Raw genomic sequence first — 19,237 nt, 5'->3', positions numbered from 1 at the left:
AATTCTATAGTTTACATTGTATATCCTAAATTAAATATTTTTATTTATTTTTTTTGCATCATTTGATCAGATTACATCTTCATTAGAAATAATGCATAATAAATGTTGTCCTTGATACCTTGATAAAGAGATAAAGAGAGGGAGGGAGAGAGAGAGAGAGAGAGAGATAAAGAGAGGGAGAGAGAGAGAGAGAGAGAGAGAGAAAGAGAGGGAGGGAGAGAGAGAGAGAGATAAAGAGAGGGAGAGAGAGAGAGAGAGAAAGAGAGGGAGGGAGAGAGAGAGAGAAAGAGAGAGAGAGTGAGAGAGGGAGAGAGAGAGAGAGAGAAAGAGAGGGAGGGAGAGAGAGAGAGAGATAAAGAGAGGGAGAGAGAGAGAGAGAGAAAGAGAGGGAGGGAGAGAGAGAGAGAAAGAGAGAGAGAGTGAGAGAGGGAGAGAGAGAGAGAGAGAAAGAGAGGGAGGGAGAGAGAGAGAGAGATAAAGAGAGGGAGAGAGAGAGAGAGAGAAAGAGAGGGAGGGAGAGAGAGAGAGAAAGAGAGAGAGAGGGAGAGAGAGAGAGAGAAAGAGAGAGATGGCACGGCTTCCTGCTGCGAACTCAAGATGCTTTTAATTGGACGGAGGGATGAAAAAGAAACTCTTGCTCACCTTTGCGTCATGCATTATTCATGAAGGACCCTTGAGGATCCGCCGCGGCGGGTTAAGATCACATGACACAGAACCAACATCTCACTCCAGAACACTGTGTGTGTGTGTGTGTGTGTGTGTGTATAATGACATGGGTATGACACAGGTATTACAAGGAGAGGGTGACTTATGAGGACATAACCCATGTCCCCATTTTTCAAAACGCTTATCAATCATACAGAATGAGTTTTTTTGAGAAAGTAAAAATGCAGAAAGTTTCCTGTGAGGGTTAGGGTTAGGTGTAGGGTTGATGAATGACGATAGAATATACAGTTTGTACAGTATAAAACCATTACACCTATGGGATGAACACACTTTTCACAAAAACAAACGTGTGTGTGTGTGTGTGTGTGTGTGTGTGTGTGTGTGTGTGTGTGTGTGTGCTCGAATGTCCTGCTGGTGTCTGTTTCACTCATAGTAACTGCATTGGACACATGAATATTCTCTGTAGAATGACCAACGTTTAATGAATAATTCAACTAAAAATTTACATTATTTTTAATGTTGTGCCATATTTGACTGTGAATGGTTTAGGAACTTGACGGTGAGTAAATAATGAAAATGATTTTAATTTGGGGTTGAACTGTAACTTTAACACTTACAAATACAGTAAAAAGCAAATGTTTAGCTGAGAAATAAGAAGAAGAAGAACTCTGTTTTATATGACATTTTTGGCATCTACTATAGAAACATCAGGGACTAAAGCAACTTGCATTAAAATAAGTAATTCAGAAATGAAAACAATGAAAATAAATATATTTATAGTTATAAATATGAATATATAGTTATAATTAAGAATGCATATGTAGATGCAAATCTAAATATGTTGATATGATGCATAATTGAGTGGTTTTTTTTACTGTAACTGATTCGTTATTATAGTTATTTTATTTTTAGTTTATATAGTTTTAGTTATTTTAGGATGTGAAGTTAAACTAGACAGAATTAGAAATGTTGCTTTTGCAACTAGCTGAAAGAAAATACAATTTCATTGATTATTTTTGTAGTTAATTATAGTAACTCTAATATGACTAGAAGTGTTGTTTTGTTGCTTTCTCATTGCAGGTGGTGCCGCAGAATGTGATGGCAAAGGACGCCACCAAAATCAGTGTAAGTGTGTGACGTGTGTCGTCTCTCGTGTTCGTTCACTGCTCAGCGAGAGAACGTGAAAATGAGTGTTTGTCAGGGTGAATAACTGGAGCGTGCAAACACAACATCACACTCGCTTGGGCTAAAGGGGATTTGTTAGGTGACTTGTTGAGCCGCTGCAGGCTGTGTGTGTGTGTCTGTGTGTGTGTGTGTGTGTGTGTGTGTGTGTGTGATTGTGCCGCAGGTGATCATAACTGTGCTCATATTCAGATCAGCTGTATGGATATCAGTGTGTTAGTGTGTAAAGCAGCAGTTAAAGCTCAGCAACAAAATTCATGAACATTTGTGCTCAACTAAAGGGAAATATTCCCAGAATAAACCAGAACAGGATCATTCACTTCTTTGTAACAGTTCACACAAGTAATATTTTACAGCTTGGAATAATTTGAGGAAAAAACTGAATTGTATTTCCCCCCGTGTATTTGTTTTAATTTGAATACATTTTAATTCATTTAATGATTCTTTTTATATTTTTAAGCTTTAGTCTTTGCTGTTTTTGTTATTATGAGTAGTATTACTAATATTAAATTTAATGGAAAAAATATATTTTTAAACAGTATATATGTAAAATTACAATTCTCATATCTTTTATTTTTACGTTAAACCATCAAGCTTTTTTTTCCAAATCATTGTTTTGTCAGCATCATTGAGATTATATCAGTTTTTTAAATTGGTCTTAAATTTTTTTAAAGTTTTAGTATTTTTGTCCTTTTTTATCCTTATTAGTAATTAGTTTTTCTTAATATCTAAATATATTTTTAAATTAATTGATTTATGTTTTAGTTATTTTAGTACATAAGGTTAAACGACATGAAAATGATTAATGTTGCTTAACTTTTTTTTTTTAATCAGTTTATTTTATGTTCAGTTGTTAAATAGTTTTATGGTTTTAGTTAATTATAAAATCCTGATTTGAAACCATGTCCAAGTGTTTTTGTGCCACACGGTTTCAGAATTTCTAATGACATTAAAAGGTTACAATATTTTTTGTATTTTTTTTTATTAAGCATCTGTTAGTCACACACTTATTGTCTTTTGGCATCTAAATAGCTTTTCTAAGTGTAAGTGTATAGTGCATTGATTAGTAAGATTTGAGAATATGGAGTTTGCAGGCTCTTTCCCTCAGTAGGATGTTGAAGGTGAGTGTTACCTGTGTGTGTGTGTGTTGATAAATCAAAGCATCTCTCTCTGCTGCTTCATGAAATATTCACAAGGACATTTTCTCCCAGTGTGAAAGCAGAGCTCTGGATCTGAAGCATGGCACTGGTTTACACTCGTTCGTCTAGCTGTGCTGTTATTTCTGATTGTAGAGAAGCTGATAGAGCGTGTTTGTTAACACACTGTGGAAGCGGTGCCAGCGAGTGAAGTGAGTTCATGTTAGCGTGTGTGTTTGTGTGTGCGTGCGGGTTTGTGAATGTATGTTTATTTATCCACCTGATCCACACTCAATCTGCTTCACTGGCAGACGGCTTTATTGAGCGCCTGGAGTCCTCGGGGAACGCTGACCGCTTTAGAGAGAGATTGTCCTATTGTCTGAGCTTCAGAGGAAGAGAGGAAGAGATAGAGCTGTTGTGTCTCGTGTGTCTCTGTGGATCCACAGCTCATCTCATCACTGCTCACATGCAGACTGATGCATTTCACCCTTTCACTGCTATTCTTGCCTCTGCTATTGCATTTCAGTCTCTCACTGCATTGCCTCCTCTATTGTATTTCACGCACTCACTGTGTTTCACTGCATTTCACTCCCTCACTGCATTTTACTGTATTGCATTGCCTCCATTGATGCATTTCACTATCTACTAGTGTATTTCACTTTCTCACTGCATTTCACTACACATTGCATTGCCTTATTTGTTTTGTTTTACTCACTCGCTCCTTTTCACTGCATTTCATTGCCTGCACTATTACATTTCACAGTGTCACTGTATTTGACTGCATTGCTTCAACTGATGCATTTCACTGCATTGCATTGCCTCAACTGTTGTATTTCACTCACTTGCTGCATTTTACTGCATTTCACTGCCTCACTGCATTGCATTGCCTCATTTATTGCATTTGACTGCCCCCACAAATCCCTTCCTCTCTTTCACAACATTTCATTGCATATCAACGCCTCCGTTGATGCATTCCTCTCTCTCTCCACATCTACTGCTGCATCACATTCCCCCCTTTCACTAAACTCACAAGTTTACTCAATGAGAATTTAATTCATGTAAAAAAATTAAAATAATTCTGAAAACAGCTAAAGAGATTTACTTATCAATTACTATTAATTTGCTAAAAAAAAAAATAAATAGAACATAATTGTCCCTCCCCAGATAATTACGGCAAAATATATTTGTTATAATAAATTACAAATAAAAAAAACATTTTTGATGCATTTTTTTATATTAATCCAAATAAATAAATAAATGCAAATATATGATATTATATATTATTTTTCATACTTTATTTTTAAACGCTGTAAACGCTGAGTTAAAGCATTACAGGTGAATAGAGTGACAATTCATTAATAGAAATAACCATATTATCACCAGTTGATTAAATACATTAAAACAATAGTTTTGCATTAGAAGTTTAAATATTATATTTAAATGTTGAAATAATGCATTCTGAAATTAAATATGCATACATTTTCAGAACATATATTTGCACAGTGGATTAAGCCAGATACTTTGATTTTGTTGACATATTAAAGTTAAATGATTTATAAATGAGATTTTTTTTTATCACTCCTTGAATCAGTAAATAATGTCCACTGCCAAAATATGGACTTTAATTTAAAATCTAGATGCAAAAGTGTCATAAAATGAACTCTGTGGATGTTTTCTTTACACTAGTCTGAAAAGAAGAAATTTTATGGAAGCAAAATAGCACAAAATTGATTAGTGCATGAGTTTTTCCTGTTAGAGTCTTGATTAATTGTTCTCAAAAGGCTGTTCTAGATCTGATTTTCTAAAACACACTGAATATACTTCATCCCAAATCAGTCGAAGTCGGCATGTTCGAGGCCGATTCATGGTTTATTACACATCTCCTGTCCGTTTCTCTGCAGGTAGTGAAGGTTGCTGGAAGCAACATCTCCCACAAGCTCCGTCTGTCCAGCGTGAAGCCGGCGGACGAGGGAACGTACGAATGCCGTGTCATTGACTTCAGCGACAGTAAGCTGCGGCACCATCGTGTGCGGGCGTACCTGCAGGTGGAGCGACCCGAGGGGAACGCAGCTCCTCCGCTCCATCAGGGGGCGACGTCACAAGAGGAGGCTCTGCAGTCTGACCACCACAAGCACCACAAACCCAGCCGTGAGCTCCGGAAGAGGTCTGCTGATGACCGCACCACTGACTGCACTGAGAGCTGCGCGCTTTAGGTTCCTCCTCCTTCAGTTACTGCCCCACCACACCACACCAAATACCCAGAATTCCTTACGCCTACCCCCAAACTAGGGATAGCTCACCTGAAAATGAACAATCTGTCATTTACACACTCATGTTGTTCTAAACCCATATGACTTACGTTCTTATCCCCCAAAAAATAATACTTTTTTTTCTTTCTTTTTTTGCCTTTTTATTTTTTAGCCCCAGTCACTCTCCTTTTTTTGTCCTTTTGAAGCTTTATTTCATAGTTATTTTCTGCTTTAAAATTATGCAATATAAATACCTTTGTGTTTTATGCAAATAGAAAAAAGTGAGTTTAAGAGGTATTTTTTTGTTGCTCTATTTTTGAAGCTTTAGTTTATTTTTATTGATTTATTTTGAAGCTTTATTTTATTTGATTGTAGCTTTGTACTTTTTGAAGCTTTATTTTATAATTTGACTTGATATTTTATTTTATTTTTTTAGGCTTTTTATTTTACCTAATTGTATTTGTTTAGCCCCGGGTCACTGTCTGTTTCCAAAGAGCAGCTTAAATATTCTGCTAAATAAATTATTTTGTCTTTTATGGAAGAAAGTTAATCTATTTATTTTATTTTCTCTTTTTGAAGCTTTATTATATTTTCTTTTATTTTATTATATTCTGCTAAATAAATTATTTTGAGTTTTATGGAAGAAAGTTAATCTATTTATTTTATTTTCTCTTTTTGAAGCTTTATTATATTTTCTTTTATTATATTCTGCTAAATAAATTATTTTGAGTTTTATGAAAGAAAGTTAATCTATTAATCTAAATTTATTTATTTTATCAATTAAAATAAATAAATTATTAATACATTATTTATTAATTTTATTATTATTATAACTTTTATTAATAGCTGGATCTAGTTCCAAAGAGCAGCTTAGACATTCTGCAAAATAAATCATTTTGTGTTTTATGGAAGAAAGTGAGTCATACAGGTTTAAAGCACCATTGAGAGGATATATAATGACAAAAGTTTCATTTCTGAGTGAACTATCGCTCTAACAAAAGATGTATATTTCTGTATAAAAGCGAAGGTAGATGTCTGTTCAGAAGCGAGTGCATGTGACAAACATTTCTAATCATATGTGCCAGTGAGCAAAAACCAAATTAGACAGTGGAGTTCAAATCTTAGGTCATTCTTAGTTTGATCAGATCGATGGTTTTGATACGATGCATAGACGACGGCTAGAAGCTGCAGAACAAAGTGAATGTTTGAAATATTCTTGATCAGGTCTAAACGATGACATTTACATGCTGTAATATTCCTATCATTGTTTACATGTCTAATATTACAGGCACCAGAGGGTTTTATTCTGGACTGGCATCAAAGTGTGATTTGATAGGTGCCAGCTTTTGCAAATCTGTTTCATGAAGCTTTTGTCTCAATGGAAGGACGGTGCGCATACAATATTACGCCGTTTTGTGGTTTTATGCAGCTTTAAAAAGATCCTGAAAACACTCACAGTATGTTTAATGCTATTAACAACTCTGGTTTCTTTGATTTCTACAGTTGGATCGAATAGTTATTTTTGTTTCTGGAAGTAATCCATGTACAGATTGTGTATATGAAGTAATCCTACAAAAGACTGGTATCACCTTCAATGTATGCCTTTATCAAATAAAAAACATTGTACATTGATCTCATGTCATTGTGTATTATTAATAGGCTACATGATTTGCTTGCTTTTTTAGTGGGAAATACTATGCATATAAATAAGGAAGTCAAGTTTAATCAGTTAAAGCCTATTGATGGCCCTTTATTGCCATTTTTAGAGTGAAATACTATGCTATGCATCTAAATAAGGAAGTAAAGTTGAATCTGTCGTTTCTCTGGAGGCTTAAAATATCATCTGAGCTTGCTACAGTTCAGTTAAAGCCTATTGGTGGCTCTTTATTGGCATCTTTATTTTATTTTTTTGCTTCAAAAGGCTTTCTTTCACGTGCTTACAATTATATTTAGTCTTGTGTGCGTGCACAAACGGCTCAAATGCATTTTAATTGAAAAAGATTTTTTTTATTTTGTATTTGCAAATTTAAGATGTAGCTATGTAGAGGCAGTTTTCAAAATGGTTTGGTGAATATTAGTGTCTTTAATCATCGTACATTTACAAGTGATCGTTTACACACCGCATATTGATAGTGGATGCGTGAAAATTATGTAGGCTACTATATTAAGATGTTTGCAGGTGCAGTTGTTTTTATTTAAATAAAATAATAAACAAAATATAAAAATAGTGTGATATATATAAAAATTCTCAAATTATAAAATAAATCATTCTATTTATAAAACGTGTTAAATAAAAATGTAATTATTTTATAATACACTTTGCTAATATTTTTTTTTTATTCTAATATGCTAATTTTAGGCGTTTGCACACAAAATTTTGCACTTTAAAAAATAAATACGACCTCACGTTGTGCCAATCACAATTGGATTTTGACAGGAAATGATGACGAATAAAAAAAGCATATCTTTCTGACTGTGTGCAAAGACCTTGAGTCAGAAAATATCAAATGTGTTTTTTCGTATTCGTCATCCTTTATCAAAATGCTTGCTACAGATGCGAGAAAAAAAAGCAGGAAATCTGAATTTATAATGGACAAAAGTTTCAGAGGCAGTGTGTGATTAAAATAAACTAAAAGTGCTTAAAATGTGAAGTTGTGTATATGTTTTAACGTGCAAAAATTATTTGACAAGAATTTTGGATTCAGTGTCCTTTCCTTTCGTTGATCTAAAACGGTAAGTGTTCGCTAACAGCACGTCTGTATGCAAATGAGCGGTCTGAATTTGCATTTTTGGTTGCGAATGCGCAACACTTTATATGCATCACTGATTATTACAAAAATATTATAATAACTTACTAAAATGACCAAAAAACGTTACATTAGTACTTTTCAATCTAACAAAATAGCTTCGCCACCTACTTAACCTCAAAAATCACCTCAATTCTTCATTATTTCATTGCTTCAGCTTGCTTTGTCGTCTTTACCAGCGGTGAATTCCTCAAACAAAACGCATGTCAAGCGGTTTGACTCTTTAATGATGTTTCTGCACTTATCAGAAGCGGTCGAGAGGAAATTACATTATCCCCGTATGCCGTGTGTTAGCGGCTCGCCCCGGCGCCTGGGCCGGTGAATAATAGCGCCTCTGTCAGCTCTGGCAGCAGGATAAATAGCAAAGTACACTGCAGATAACACAGCAGCAGGCTCACACAAAGCATATGAGGCAGCTTTAATGCGGCTCTCACAGGCAGAACATTTATTAGACTGTCACAGAAGAAACAAGAGCAGAAGATCCCGACCAACAGCACACAACTAAACCAGAACCTGTGCTGAGGACCATTGGTCACTTCATTAATAACTAATTGGACAATAAAAGCAAAATTACTGTTTTTGTTTACAAAGTACTTAACGATTTTCGTACGATACGATATTTTTATTTTAATGGACAATGAAATTATTAATAACTAGGAAATTAAAAAATGTAAATAAATAAAAAAAAAAACACTTAATATGTGTCATTTAAAAAATTCTAATAATTCATAAATTTATTTCAAAATTTAATGGAGGATTTAGCAACATGAATACAATTACGTTTTTCAGAATGGTTGAACAAAAACTTCTGGAATATATTTAGAAATGCAATTGAATACCAGAATACCACATAATTACTCTTGATATTAGCCACAAATGCCATCCAAAGATGAAAGGTAAAAAAATAACAACAAAAATCATTATTCTAAAAGAACCCATAATAATGTACTATTTTAGAGAAGTAACAATAACTATAATAATGATGGTATTTCCAGAATACCATATAATAACTACAGTAAAACTAGCAATTTGATATTAGCTCCAAATATCATACAAAGAAAAAAGGGAACAAACAACCCCCTTTAAAAAAAAAGATCATTCTTAAAGATCCCATTTTAATTTATTATTATTTTAGAGAAGTAAGAATATAACAATTATGGCATTTTGGCTGAAAACATCACTTTTTTTTTATTATAATAATTATTTTACCATGGTATTTTGGTTGAAAACATCATTTACATGGTCATTTGTACATTTCCTTTAAAGAACAAACTTTCCCCCCCCCCTCGATCTGTTATATTACTATATTAATATAACTATCTGCATCATATTGAAAAGTTAGACTTCCAGCTTCCTCCAAAAGTTCTTCCAGTCAAACGTACAGCCGAGGAAGATCACGGTCATCTTAAACCTAGCGTTCAGATGTATGAAGCGCTGTTATGTGGCGTCAGACTCCTGCAGTAATGTGAGGACGTTGTCAGTGAACTGGTTCCTGGGCTTGTGTGACCCGCTCAGCGTCACAGGGAGCAGATGAGGGTGAGGGGGCTCGTACGGGACGGGACAGCACAGCTCATTCAGACTGAACCAGACCAGATCCGAGTCCAGATCCATCAGCGAGCGGAACACACTACAGACAACACAACCATCACCATACACTCATACAAATACTCCGTTTCTCTGTGGGTGGGGCTTTACCTAAGACACGCCTCCTGGAGTCTGATTGGCTGTCGGCAGCTCAGGTACAGAAGACAGGCGTCAATCACCCGATCCAGATCCGCCTCCACTGCAAACACACATTAACAAACAGCCTCAGCTGGGAATATTAAACACAGAAAAGGCTAATATTACACTATTACAGATCTGTCCTAATTCTCTATTCCCACGAACCATAATGCAATCTCCAGTGAAATGCAAACAGTGCACGTCTGCGTCATAACGGCCACAGATGCTCTAATATATTCTAATAGTCTCCATGGCAGCATTATCCTAATTAATTAATTAAGCAGCCTGATGTAGAGCCTCATTACTCTAGAAAAATGGAGGTGAATGCAGAGGGACGGCGAGATCGGAGACCCAGAGGAATGAAGGATGGATGGAGAATAATAAAGTGTGATAGAGAGAGAGAGAGAGCGCACTAGAGCCAGCTGGGAAATAAACAGCATGACCTCTCGTGTCTGTCGGTCTCTCATAACCATGGAAACTCTATCAGTATTCAGTGTTTCCTCTGGATGAATCTTCAACACCTGGCGCTCAATCACAAACCACTGGCTTCGAATCTCTCGTGGTTTGGTTAGTAACACGGTCCCCAGACGTCACTCGACTTGAGGCTAATACGGAGTGATAAGCATATTTTACCGGTCAATGTTGAATCATATTTACATGCATTAAGCTTGAATGCATGAGCCAAACTGCAGCATGTGAGGTTTTTCCATCTCACTCCTTACAAAGTGTCTGGTTTACATCAGAAAACCTGCCGAGGGTGAGGAAAGAGACACACGACCTCCTCCAGAGGATTGAACAGAGCAGCTGAGGATGCAGTGTGTGTGTGTGTGTGTGTGTGTGTGTTTAGATGGAGCAGTGATGAAGAGACATCAACAGGAGCACGTCTTCTGCAGCTGTGAGGACAGACTGCCATCTACAGGTGCTCACATATTGTTGTGCACGGGTTATCGGCATCTTATTCCAAAGGGGAATTTTTTTAATCTTTGATCTTTTATTAAAATGTGTTTTCTCAATGAAAAAAAAATAATATGATTGAGGAATATTAAAAAGGTCTATTTCAGTGGTTTTGCATTCAAAAAACTTTTGCATTCCCGTAAGAAACAAGAAAACTAATTTAGTTTTCTCTCAAAAGCACTGAAACAGTTTCTTGTATTATTTCCATCCCTAGTTCGGCGTTCACTTTGCAAGCAAAGCATTGAAATAAAATGTTCTCCTCCTGTTCAGGGTTATTGAAACTAAATGAAACGAAATAAAATACAATTTTTTACTTATTTCAGCTAGCTGTCAAAGTAATATTTCTAAGAATTTAAATAATATTTTAAGGGGGAAAATACCATTTACATTTTTAAATAGAAATGAAATAAACTTAAATCAATCAATAAACAATTGGATAAAAACTATATAGAAATATAAAAAATAAAACGGTTATAAAAATTTTAAACCACGGCAAAATTATTAAACTTATAATGAGTATAACAGTGAAAATAGACTCTAAAAATTAAATAAAAAATCCTATAAGTGTATATCAAGGACTAAAAAGATAAAAATAAACATCTGATTTTTTTTTTCCGTTTCCTTGTCCCTTAAGCTTATGCAGGCAATGACAAACAATATAAAAATAAACCCAATTTCACAAGCAAAAATGGTTCAAATCCTAAAAGCATGTCGTGTCCTACATTAATCTAGTTGAATATTATATTTAGCTCAGACATTTAGCACATTATTGAAAGTAGATGCATTTTTGTTTTCCTTAATAATTTAGGCAGAACATACAACGGGAATTTCAGGATTTAGATTTGCATTTAAAACTATAATAACGTATAGTATTTTATTTTTCTGTTTGCAAGATTATGTTATAATGCTGACTTAAATGAATCATAAGGAGGGACAATGGAACAATAAACTCTACCTTATCATTTAAACTAATGTTATGTTTTTTAAGATTAGAAAGACATCATATGACAATCTCCTGCAACAGCTGATTATTAAACACTATTCAGTATCATCATGTTTGTGACAGACTCACTCAGGTCCAGTTTCACACACAGCGGTCCGAGACCCTGCAGCACGGCGAGCTGGAGTTTGTAAGCCAGTGTGTGTGTGTAGACGGGTCCGGAGCGAGCGCTGACCTCCGCCTGCTTCATCAGAGACGAGGTGAGACGGGGCAGGACCTCCTTAGACACGCGCTTCCTCAGGAAGTCTCCACACGACTCGCCCAGGACACACAACACCTGGAGACCCACGGAGAAAACAGAGCACCTGAAGATCTGCTGCATCTATTAGTGTGCCAGCTAATACACAATTACATTCAAATGTGACGCTGGAGCACAAAACCAGTCTTAAGTGTCAGGTTTTTGCAATTGAGATTTATACATTGAATAATAAGATGAATAGTGAATAAATAAGCTTTCCTTTGGTGCATGGTTTATTAGGATCGGACACTATTTGGTCGAGATACAACTATTTGAAAATCCGAGGGTGCAAAAAAAAAAAAAAAAAAAAAAAAAAAAAATTATATATATATATAGAGAGAGAGAGAGAGAGAGAGAGAGAGAGAGAGAGAGAGAGAGAGAGAGAGAGAGAAAATCACCTTTAAAGTTGTCCAAATGAATTCTTAGCAATGCATATCAATAATCAAACATTTAGTTTTGATATATTATGATAGGAAATTTACTAAATATCTTCATGCAACATGATCTTTACTTAATATCCTAATGATTTTTGGCATAGAAGAAAAATCGATAATTTTGACCCATGCAATGTTTTTTTGGCTATTGCTATAAAGATACTTAAGACTGCTTTTGCGCTCCAGGGTCACATATGTTGGAGGTTGGTATATTTTTGAAAAGAGTCTCTTCTGCTCACCAAGACTGCACTTATTTGATCAAAATACAGTAAAATATTTTTACAATTTAAAATAACTAATTTTTGTGTGAACTCTGTTAAAATGTAATTTATTTCTGTGATGCACAGCTGTATTTTCAGCATCATTCCTCCAGTCTTCAGTGTCACATGATCTTCAGAAATCATGAAAATATTCTGATTTACTGCATAAGTAACATTTCTAATTATACTGAAAACAGTTGTACTGCCTCATATTTTTGTGGAAACTTTTTTTATGCATAGAAAGTTCAAAAAAGCATTTATTAAGAAATAGAAATGACACATTCAGACACATTCAATCATGAATACTTCAGACGAATTGAACTAATGACCGATTCTCTTACAGCTTTACTAAAGGTCAGCATCTAATTAATTAAATATGAATTCAATGATTTTCTAATGCAAATCATTAAACTTCATTATTGAGTTTATGCTATAGAAATATCCATGACGTCTAATGCAAGGCTCTATTCTAGGTCCTCTTCTGTTTGCATTATATTATTCAGAAACACAATTTATCATACCACTTTTATCCCCATGACACTGTTGGTTTTGCATTTGGTTGCTAGGACATGATCTCACCTTGAATGCTCGTGGTACAGCGAGAGGGTCATCGTTGGTGAGACGGTGCAGGAGAGCAGGCCAGCACCGGTGCACCATGGGAAGCAGCTCATCCTCTCGCTCACATAAAACACACACACACAACTCCAAGATGTCCAGCACCTGTAAATGCACATGCACCTTTGACTTTAGACCCTCTGTTTCCAAAAGAAGCACACCTACAGCAATGCCAAAGCTATAATACATCACGAGAAGAGGTTTTACAACCTTGAGTCGGATTCTCAGGTTGGAGTCGGAGAGCAGGTGGATGCATCGCTCCATCACGTCTTTCACAATCTGGATATGAAGAGGAAGCTCCTTTTTCTCTGCAGGACCATCTGTGTCCTCATCAGAAGTTGGTGGAGGAACTTCTGTGGACAGGAGAATTTAAAAACCTAGTTGGTTTGTCATTCCTGTGCATTCGACTGCATGCTCAAAAGTCTGTCTCTGGGTCTATCATCATCTTGTAAATCAGCTACAAACCTTCAGCATGATAGAAGGAACGTCATAATAATGGATCGCTCAGGGAATTCGGCTCTGTGTGTGTTGGTTTAATGATCAGAAATCTGAGCCCTGAGTTGAAAGCCTCAGCATGTAGAGGATTGAAGATGAGCAAAAAACAGAGCTTGTGCAATCATAATTTGGCTCTATTACATCTGTACCCTTGTGTAAAGCACTTACTAAAGCGCTTGTTCAAGGGGAACAGAGTGCCCCAATTACAGGTCTGCTGTTATGATGAAACCTACAGCACTATTACGGTAACAGTTCCAGCACTTTTTACTTTTATGCTGCGACAACTCACTGGATCATTACTGTCATCTGCTGTGCAAGAATTAAATTACAGGCAGGAACTGTAAAGCACAACCATTTTCTATTTACTGAACTGCAAGGGCAACACAGATCCTGAGAAATGTGGGTCCAAAAAGTTTAAGTAAGTATAAAAGTAAATACAAATTTCTCTAAGACGCTCTCAATTCAGGTCTGAACGTGTGCACAATTCCGCTAAATTTGGATGAAGAGCCTTGGAATTTTTATCATCCATGCACCATGCAAAAATCTTAGGTCAGATCACTTAGAAATAGTGAAGTGACATTCAACCAAGTATGGTGACCCATACTCAGAATTTGTGCTCTGCATTTAACCCATCCGAAATGAACTGTTCATGCACTACCCCCACCCACAATTCTGTCTGGCCCGAGACTAGAACCCACAACCCTTCGATTGGGAGTCCAACCCTCTAACCATTAGGCCACGACTTCCCCCGAAAGTAAGAGCATTTCCATTAAAGTTTTCCAGAAGAAATTAAAAAGCACTTCCATAATGTACTTAAAGTGCTCCATTTTAATGCACTAACACTACAAAAAATTATTCTTTCGTACTTCTTAAGATAATCTAAAGCATATATTAAATATATTTATTTATAAAATAAATTTTATGACTATAAAGACATGTAAATATTTTCAAAATATATACTCTATGAGTGTGTATTTACATAGATACAATAAATATACACAGAACACACACATATATTAAATCAAACAAAAACTTTTGCATTGCATGTGATTAATCGTGATTAATTATTTGACAGCATTAGTATTTAGTTACCACTTGTAGTAAACTTGAACCCATCTTACATACAGCAGTGGGTTACTACAAATGTACTGCAAAAAGTTTCTAAATACATTTTTTCTATAAATGTTATAATAAAATAACATTTTATTTGATATTCATGGTGTTCCAAAATAGCACATTTGAGTACACGTATATGTTTGTAAGATTATCTTAAAAAGTACTAAACAATATTTTTTTGTAAGCCTATATTAAATACAAAAGTAGTGTGTGAAAATAGAGCAACTTAAGTACTTTTTCCCCCCTCCTGGGTAAATACTAAATAAATTAATTAACCAAACGTGAATGTAAATTACAAACCTAAATCATTAGGATCTTCCTCCTCTAGTCCAATGCCTTCTGCAAGCTCCTTCTGCTTCTTATAGTCCAGGAGAAACTGCCTCAAGTTCACACACTCCTTATCCTGGGTGTCTTTGCTGGGCGTCTTCTGGCACCCAATAGTTTCGGGAAACCATCTCACTGTGGAAAAACATGTCAATTTTTCAAACATAACACACTTAGAAACTAATAATTAATAGAAACATTACTCAATATCCTCATGTTGTTCCAAACCTGTAAGACCTAGGTTTATCTTCGGACTACAAATTAAGACATTTTTGTGAAATCCGAGAGCTTTCTGAACCTCATTAGACAGCAATGGCACTGAAATGTTCCCAGGCCCAGAAATGCAGTTAAGATATTGCTTTCATGAGCACCAAAACACAACAATATCAAGAGGTATCAATACACTTGATAATGGAGGCACCGGAGAAGAATGTTTGAATAAAGATTTGTTTTCTTTGCACATAGAAAGTATTCTCGTAGCTTCATAAAATTAAAGTTAGACCACTGATATCACATGGAATAGTTTAATGATCTAGAAACAGTTCGGTACCATTGCGGTCTAATGAGGGTCAGAAAGCTCTATGATTTCATCAAAAATAGCTTCATTTGTGTTCTGAAGATGAACGAAGGTTTTACGTGTGGGTAATCAATGACAGAATTTCCATTTTTGGATGAACTAACCCTTTAAGTAAGCTAAGGTAAAGTAACACTCACCGAGTGCTTTCATGAGTGAGTGTAGCACACTACAGAACTGTGGCGCTCTCTGGTCATAGCTGAGATCAAGTGCTGTTAACACGTCCTGCACCACATCGGCCACTAGAGGCAGCAGACTGGCATCCGAGTGAGTGAACATGACCGCAAGAACTCGCGCGGCATGAGGGTGAATGCTGGGTCTGGCTAGGTTTAGAGAAACATCATTGAGAAGGTAGTCTGAGTTCTTGATGACCAGCTCCTTGGGTGAACTGTAATCGCAAGCCTTGCAGAGGTCGCACATTGCGCTAAAAGCCGCTTGGCTGACAAGAAGCGACTCGTCCCCGTTCTTCTCCAGCACAGGGTATAGCGTAATCATCAGAAGCAGACGGAAATCGGTGCCTAATGCCAAGGCGAAGCCACCGATGCCCTCCAACTGGATACAGATTTGCCAGATGTTGCTGTTGAGTTGGTGAAGCGTTGGAGATTTGGATGCTGGAAGCAACTGCAGACAGCTTCGTTCTGGACTCTTGGACAACAAGGAGGTTGTAGACTCAAGTTTCCCTTCCAAGGCTTCTGAGACTGTAGGGAGATGCCAGTTACTCAAACTGATGTACTCCTCGATGATGGACATGATTGACGATTTCAAGTCTTCTTGATTTGTTCTAGACCGCTTTGCTCCCGAACTGTCAATCCTAGAAGTGTCCATTTCTACACCAATGCCTGCGGCACCAACAATGACCTCGTTGAGGACCAAAGCAGCTTGCTTTCTGTAAACCGAAGACTCCTTGTACAGTTCCAGGAAGCGGTCAACGAGAAGATAGAGGTTTCCGTAGTATCCCAACATGCGGCAGATCTTCCTGAGTGCCGAGAATATCTTGTCGTCTGTGAAGTAGAGGAAGTATTTCCTCTGGGATGGGATTTGGTGCAGGTCAGGTCTCAAGTCTGTCGAAGACGTTAGAGTTCTTTCCTCGACGATCTTCACATCCGTTACGTCCAGCTCCATCACTTGCATCAATGCTTTGGAGATGCGTTCCAGATGTACTGCTGAAGTAAGTACCGCATCCACTTTAGGCCCAAGAATCTTGAGGTACCCAAGGAACACGTTAAGAACAAAGAGCTTGCGTTGGTCGTCAGATGTTCTCATGAGTCTAGGTAAGGATGACGCCAAGCTGTGAAGGTTTTCGGATATAATATCAGTAAAGTCTTGTTTGTTATTGGTTTGACCCATTTGTGCCACCTCGTCCAATGCTGCATTGCACCTGTGCTTAACCTCAGGCTCCTCATCGTTGATGGCACCAACCAATGCTTCCAGTAGAGGACCGACACATTCACCAATAGACTGTCTGCAGTGAGAAAGTAGAAAATGGGACAGACTGACCAACTCAAGTCTGACTCTCCAGTGCGGGTGGGCAGATGTGCAAGAAATTATCTTCTGTAAGACCAAAGCAAGGCGCTGGGAAGTGGTTTTGCGCCAGGATGGAGTCCTCTTCACAACAAGCTCCCCAACCCTTCCTAGATCTCCAGCTGCCACACCATTGTCTGTTTTCTGAAGCTGCTCATCGGCCATTACCAGACCTACTGCTTTGTACCAAACCCTCATGGCCTTCACTGTAACCGCATGGCCTTGTCTTACATCTCCACTTATTACGAGACTCAGGGCTCGAGAAATCCCAGGTAGGAAAGTGGCCAAGGTGCATCCGAGCTTAAACCTCTCATCCCGTCCGAGCTCAATGTGTTCTTCTTCGCAGTCGCACTGCTGAAACAAAGAAAGGAGACATTTAAGAGAAGCCGTTTGGACTCCTCTAGCCTTTTCGTGCTCTGCTAATGCCAGAAGAAGTGAAACGGCGGCTCCAAGTCCAGGCAACATGCTTGGCTCGTAGAGTTTAAAAACAATGTCACCGTAGGCAGAGTGTATAAGGGTGTCTAGGCATCTAAGGACAGCCATTTTTAGTTCCTCAGAGGTTGTGGCGGGTTTACCCGGGTCCTTTGGGGAACAAAGACATAAGCAAAGCTCAGAGAAAAGATCTCGCAGAGAATCCCAACTTTGAACGCAAGTGTTCTCCAGCACATACGTAATAGCTTCGATCACCGCCTGGATAAGTCCCTCCCGCTTTGAGCCAGGGGTTTTGAGGACAAATCTGAGGGGGAACAGAATATAGTCCTGGAGCTGTTGGAGAGCTCCATCGCTTACACTGCGGAGATGACCGCTAAGAGCTTCGACGTTAGCGACTGTAGGTTCTTTGGTCAGGAGGACACAGGATGGGCGGAGATATGCAAATGCAATCTTTGGGTCTTCGATCTGATGTTGAGCCATTCTTCATGTATAGAGCTACAGGATCTGTGAAGGATGTTAAGAAGAAAGTGGTATGTCAAACATGAGAAATGCTAATTTTAAAATGCATGACCAAGAGAAACTTTTGGCGACTAAACAAGTATCACTCAGCATCTGACTGATTTCTTGACATTTGGATTATTTAGTCAAGTAAATGCATTTCATAATGGATGCAGATCATTTTCCAATTCCTTAAATGGTATTGGTGATAATTGTTTTCACTAGCATACATAAAGCATGTTATCTTAAAACAAACAAGCAAGGACAAAAGAGTCTGACAATCACCATCTATGAACTGCTTATCACACTAAAATATTTCGGCCCTGATTCACAAACAGGACTTAGTTTAAACCAGGATTAGGCCATAGTTCAATAATAATGTTTATGTACATGCCTGGTGTGCATTTTGAGACGAAACTAAGGCACTGATAGATTTTAAGATCAGTCTGTGCAAGTTTCTTTCAGTTAAAACAACTCAGACTTACACTTTAGTCTAGGAATAGGCTTAAGCCTTGTCTGTGAAACCGTTGTTTAATGTGCATCACTCGTATAACTGTGTATTATTAATAACATGGTGCCCAGTTAAACGAATTTAAAAGTGGTAAAGTCACAATACAAAACAATAGTTTTTTCGTCTATTCTTCTATGTCTATGCTTTATTTCAACATATGAACGAGGATACTGAATATGTACTTACAGCAACCTTAAGATTTTTCATAGTACGTACTCACTCACTGGTTCAGTGTCAGCAGCAAAAGCACACATGCACCTCCAAGCTCAAAATCATGTCTTTTAGCTCCTGTTTCATTTCATTTAGCATACAATTACGACTCTCGGTCCAGCGAGAGATCCTCTATGCCTGCTAGCACACAAAGGCTGGGTTTTCTAGACGAAAAACAAATAAACATCACTTGAAAATGACTGGTGTTGTTACTTAAAACGACACATGTAAAGATTACAGTGCTTAAAAAAACCCACACACATTGCGTCGCATCGGTATGACGTCACGCGCGC

General features: G+C 37.2%; 2 protein-coding genes across 6 annotated transcripts in view; one reads left to right on the top strand and one right to left on the bottom strand.

Annotated features, from left to right (window-relative positions):
• LOC113041213 (V-set and transmembrane domain-containing protein 2-like protein) overlaps positions 1-5,426 on the top strand; it is a 44,017-nt gene extending 38,591 nt beyond the window's left edge. The window contains exons 3-4 of one of the 2 annotated variants that reach the window (XM_026199626.1): positions 1,747-1,791; positions 4,886-5,426. In XM_026199626.1, the coding sequence (XP_026055411.1) occupies positions 1,747-1,791; positions 4,886-5,197 (357 nt within the window). In that variant the 3' untranslated portion in view covers positions 5,198-5,426. The remainder of the gene's footprint in view (positions 1-1,746; positions 1,792-4,885) is intronic. The other variant, XM_026199627.1, reaches the window with a different exon arrangement.
• Positions 5,427-9,147: 3,721 nt separating this feature from the next.
• On the bottom strand, positions 9,148-19,218 carry LOC113041210 (TELO2-interacting protein 1 homolog). Of its 4 annotated transcripts, none has more exons than XM_026199620.1 (8): positions 18,921-19,218; positions 15,913-18,229; positions 15,175-15,333; positions 13,474-13,616; positions 13,228-13,368; positions 11,789-11,993; positions 9,736-9,823; positions 9,148-9,667 (listed from the first exon to the last, which is right to left on the bottom strand). In XM_026199620.1, the coding sequence occupies exons 2-8, from the start codon at positions 18,203-18,205 to the stop codon at positions 9,478-9,480; spliced, it is 3,219 nt and encodes a 1,072-aa protein (XP_026055405.1). In that variant the 5' UTR covers positions 18,206-18,229; positions 18,921-19,218; the 3' UTR covers positions 9,148-9,477. The 4 variants fall into 4 exon arrangements, with proteins under 4 accessions (XP_026055405.1, XP_026055406.1, XP_026055407.1 ...); XM_026199621.1 differs by having other exon boundaries at positions 18,951-19,218; XM_026199622.1 differs by having other exon boundaries at positions 18,959-19,218.
• Positions 19,219-19,237: the final 19 nt, after the last annotated feature.

The sequence above is a fragment of the Carassius auratus genome, chromosome 23, assembly GCF_003368295.1.
Source record: "Carassius auratus strain Wakin chromosome 23, ASM336829v1, whole genome shotgun sequence".
NCBI lineage: Eukaryota > Metazoa > Chordata > Actinopteri > Cypriniformes > Cyprinidae > Carassius > Carassius auratus.
Note: the sequence above shows the minus strand (reverse complement) of the source record. Positions and strands in the feature narration are given on the sequence as shown.